At 49.5% G+C, this 4,354-nt stretch overlaps 1 protein-coding gene across 1 annotated transcript in view; it reads right to left on the minus strand.

The window, feature by feature from the left end:
• Positions 1-4,354, minus strand: part of Bicral (BRD4 interacting chromatin remodeling complex associated protein like) — a 96,651-nt gene that overhangs the window by 31,034 nt on the left and 61,263 nt on the right. Inside the window, exon 3 of the mRNA XM_021218466.2 lies at positions 289-334. Within this exon, the coding sequence (XP_021074125.1) occupies positions 289-329 (41 nt within the window). The 5' untranslated portion in view covers positions 330-334. The remainder of the gene's footprint in view (positions 1-288; positions 335-4,354) is intronic.

Raw genomic sequence — 4,354 nt, forward strand, 5'->3', positions numbered from 1 at the left:
CCCTGGCTGTCCCGGAACTCACTCTGTAGACCAGGCTGGCCTCAAACTCAGAAATTCACCTGCCTCCGCCTCCCAAGTGCTGGGATTAAAGGCGTGTGGCACCACCTCCCCGCATAATAAAATCTTAGAAACAAACAAACAAACAACTTCTCTGTCCTAGTGCTGTAACCATGGTAAAGTATTATTTTGTATTTTAAAAGCCCAGGAGCTTAAGATAACTACTGAGCTCTTTCTGTTCCTCACACCTCACAGAAGCGGTCCACCCTGGGTCCCACAGAAGCATCTTACCCAATAAGATCGAGGAGACAGGAGTCATCGTCATCATCCATGACAACTGCAAGGAGAGAGGTAGGCAATGAGTCGGAGCAGGGTGGCCAGCAACATGGACGCAGTGGAGCTGCAGCACGCTGAGCCTCCACACAACTCTCAGCATGGGAGCTTTCCCTAGTCACCTATCAAGCCTGCCGTCTGAAAACTGTTGTGGCTGGTGGGCACAGCGTCATTTGCCAGTCGTCCTGGCTACTCCGGTAGGACTCAGTAAGGAAGGGAACTTGAGTCCAAGAGTTCAAGGCCAGCCTGGGCAATGGCAAGGACACACCCAGCTCATGAATAAGTAAAGACAGAAAGAGCCAAGCAAGCCAGGCAGGCTGGCGGCCGCCTGTGATCCCGGGAGTTGGAAGGCAGACAGGAGGATCAGGAGGTGAAGGCTACCCTCGCCTACATGACAAGGTTGAGGCCAGCCTGGGCTACATGAGACCCCATGTCAAAAACAAAGGCAAGCCGGGCGTGGTGGCGCACGCCTTTAATCCCAGCACTTGGGAGGCAGAGGCAGGCGGATTTCTGAGTTCGATGCCAGCCTGGTCTGCAAAGTGAGCTCCAGGACAGCCAGGGCTACACAGAGAAACCCTGTCTCGAAAAAAACAAAACAAAACAAAACAAAACAAAAAAAAAAGCCAATAAAAATAAAGGTTAAAAAAAATGTGAAATTAACAGTTACTTGAATACATTTTTGACTTAAATTGTTTCTCCTATAAATCAGTTTTCAACATAGAAGACTCTAGACACATCTAAGACAGCAACAGCCACCAGCCACGTGCAGACTCCCGAGAGGGACCATGGAGGACTTATGCCATCAAACGTAGAATGAGTAAGGGCAGAGACAAAATTCTGCTTTAGGAAAGCTCTCAGACTTTGAAGTCCTTCATTGTTATGACCGGATGCGTCTAAACACTGAGAGCAGCTCCGACTTCTCAACATATTTTGGTGATCTCTAGGAAGGCAAAAAGCGGGTTCTCCCCACATTTGGAGACAGACTGGGGGCCCTGTGCTACAGGCCATACAGGCTCTGGTTGTGGGGCCTGGGTGCTTCCCAGTGCAGCAATATTGTCCAAGTTCAATGCCGAATAGTCCATAGCTGGACCAGGAATGTTTAAAGTAGAAACTGCAGCCCAAGTTCTCCCCACTGCAGCTCGGAGCTCCCTCTCCCTGCCTGCAGCAGCCACAAGCATGGCCAGCGTAGCTCTGGCCCAGACTGTAACCACTGAACAAATTCCAGTGGTGGTTCTCCCCCGAGAGCCAGTCAACTTACACTAGTGATCCGACACCTGGCAACCCTGCTTCTCACCCATTTCAAGCCATGCGTGGAATAATTTACATCACAGAACACCAGGGCCAAGAGTTCTGGAGCAGTTGGAAAGGGCAGTTGTGAACGGCAGTTGGACGCAGGAATGAAATCCTGTAGAGATGCCCAGAGGAGGGGCGTACCCAGGGACGGCAGAGGGATGGATGAGTCTTTCGGAGAGATTTTTCTCTGTTCAGACTTCCTTCTCCCATCAGTTCCCCCAGACCAATCACAAGGCCTAACAGCTGTGGAATTCCCTCCTGCCACAGGGAAGGGCACTTTCTCTACTCTAGAAGAACGTGGCAGGGTAAGTTTCCTGATGTGGGACCCTCTTATGGGTGGCTGGAGTCGCTGGGTTGCAGAGTGACTGGGCTGATTATAATCCACTGAGCAGAGTTCAGGGTGAGGAGAGAGGATGGATAAGGGAGAAGGAAGGAGAGTGAGACGTGAAGCACAAGAAGCCACTAGCCACTGAAGCTCAGAGCAGCCAGCCATGAGAAATGGGCTCTTTTAGGACCCAGGCGGGAGTCATTTGAGGTCATACTGGCACCAATGTTCCTGCACACATGACTTCTGGAAACTAGGTTGGGAAGGAAACAGGAAAACTATCATCAACTGGGTATGCTGGATTTGTTACACAAGCCAGGCATGGTGACATGGTGACATCTGTATTCTCAGCCCTTGGGAGGCAGAGGCAGAACGCCTGATGCAAGTTTAAGGATAGCCTGGTCTACCTAATAAGTACCAGGAGAGCCTAGGCTACATACGAACCTGCCTCAGACAAATGCCACAAAACAGAAGCCATGTCCTGATTACAGGCATTAGCCACAGCTCACTGCATTATAAACCACGCCTCCCAGACGTCACAATCACACGGAATAAACTGTCCAATTATGATGTATCTTTAGGCTTATAAAGTATATATTATTTCTTTACTTCGACATGGCTATTCGAATGGAGAATCCCTGTATCTTCATAAACTTCCTTTTCTTTTTCTTGAGACTGAGTCTCACTGTATCCCTTGCTGGTTTGGAACTCACTGTGGAGTTGCCCTGGCCTTTGCTGAGAGCGCTGGGATTAAAAGCATGCGTGATCATGCTTGTTCCTTCTATATTTCATTTTTAAAATTGAAGATCGGGCTCAGTGGTCCAGCTCATGGGAAGCCTGGGTTTGATCTTTAGCATCAGCTAAACCACAGTATCTGAGGCTTGCCTGCAAACGGGTTCAGAGGAATATGAATGGGGGTTGCTAAGGAGATGGCCCAGCGGGTAAAGAGTTTTATTCTTGAAACCCATGTAACAAGATGGGCATGGTGGCACACACGGTAATCCCAATCCTGGGAAGCACAGAGGCAGGAGGATGCCTGACACTCACTCACTTGCCATCTCAGCATACACGCTCCAGGTCCCAGTGAGAGACCCTGTCTTAAAAAGTAAAGTGGGTGACTCCTGGGGACTGACACCCAAAGTTGACCTCCAGCCTACACCTACACACACACACACACACACACACACACACACACACACACACTACACACCACACACACTCTGCACACCACACATACACACACTCTACACAGCACACACACACACACACACACACACACACACACACACACACACACACAGAAAAACACATGAGAAACACCTTCCCTCCCAAAAAATAAGCCCACACCTCTCCCCTCCCTGCAGACACCCTTCCCTAGCTCCTGTTTGACAGACTCTGTGAGGGAAACTAAAGCCCGAAGGGCAAACTGGTCACCCACGAGGGTCTCTCCCACTAGCACCTCAAAGCACTGAGACTTTGTTACCTCAGAGACTGAAGTGGCGAGCTACTCACCAAGTAGTCCTAGTAGAACAATTATACATGTATATTTGACAGTGGGGAATGAAGCCAGGGTACTCAGTGAACGTTTTACCCGCAGCTAACCAAGTTTATACTGTAAGATGAATTTAAGGTGGGTACAGTCTCCTCTACCCAACCAACAACACTTGTCAAACACTTGATTTGAAAGGCAGCCCAGCCGGGCAGGCGACCCACTCTGGCCTGTGTGTAGAATGCTATGAACCTTCACAGTCAGGGGGCCCTGAGAGTTCGACTTTGTAAAGGGCCACAGCTGGCAGTGGTGGCACACACGTGCACTCCCAGCGCTCTCAAGGGAGACTCAAGATGGATCCCTGAGAGTTCAAGGCCAGCATAGAGATCCTATCTCAAACAACAAAAGGGCTTGTGAGAGGTCTGTGGTTTGAGGCATCTGCTACACAAACCCAGCAACCTGAGCTTCATCCACACAGCGTGGCTCGGGAGGGAAACTCGAGTCCTAAGACTAATGCCAGCCACCCACCCACCCACGAGGGTCTCTCCTGCTAGCGCCTCAAAGCACTGAGATTATTGGTTACCTCAAAGTCTGAAGTTTCCACACTGGGGTGGAAAGGGAAAACCATCTCTATAAAGTTGCCCTCTCACCACACTACACGTGTGCATTCCCCACAATAAAAACAAAACAAAAAACTTTTCCCCAACTTAAATCAAGATTTATTTTTTATTTTATGTGTATGAGTGTTTGCAAGTCTGTATGTGTATCACATGTGTACTCGGTGCCTGAGGAGGCCAGAGAGAATGTTGGACCCCCTATGTACTGGCTAGTTTTGTGTCAACTTGACACAGGCTGGAGTTATCACAGAGAAAGGAGCTTCAGTTGGGGAAATGCCTCCATGAGATCCAGCTGTAAGG

This window comes from Mus pahari, chromosome 18 (genome assembly GCF_900095145.1).
Source record: "Mus pahari chromosome 18, PAHARI_EIJ_v1.1, whole genome shotgun sequence".
Lineage (NCBI taxonomy): Eukaryota > Metazoa > Chordata > Mammalia > Rodentia > Muridae > Mus > Mus pahari.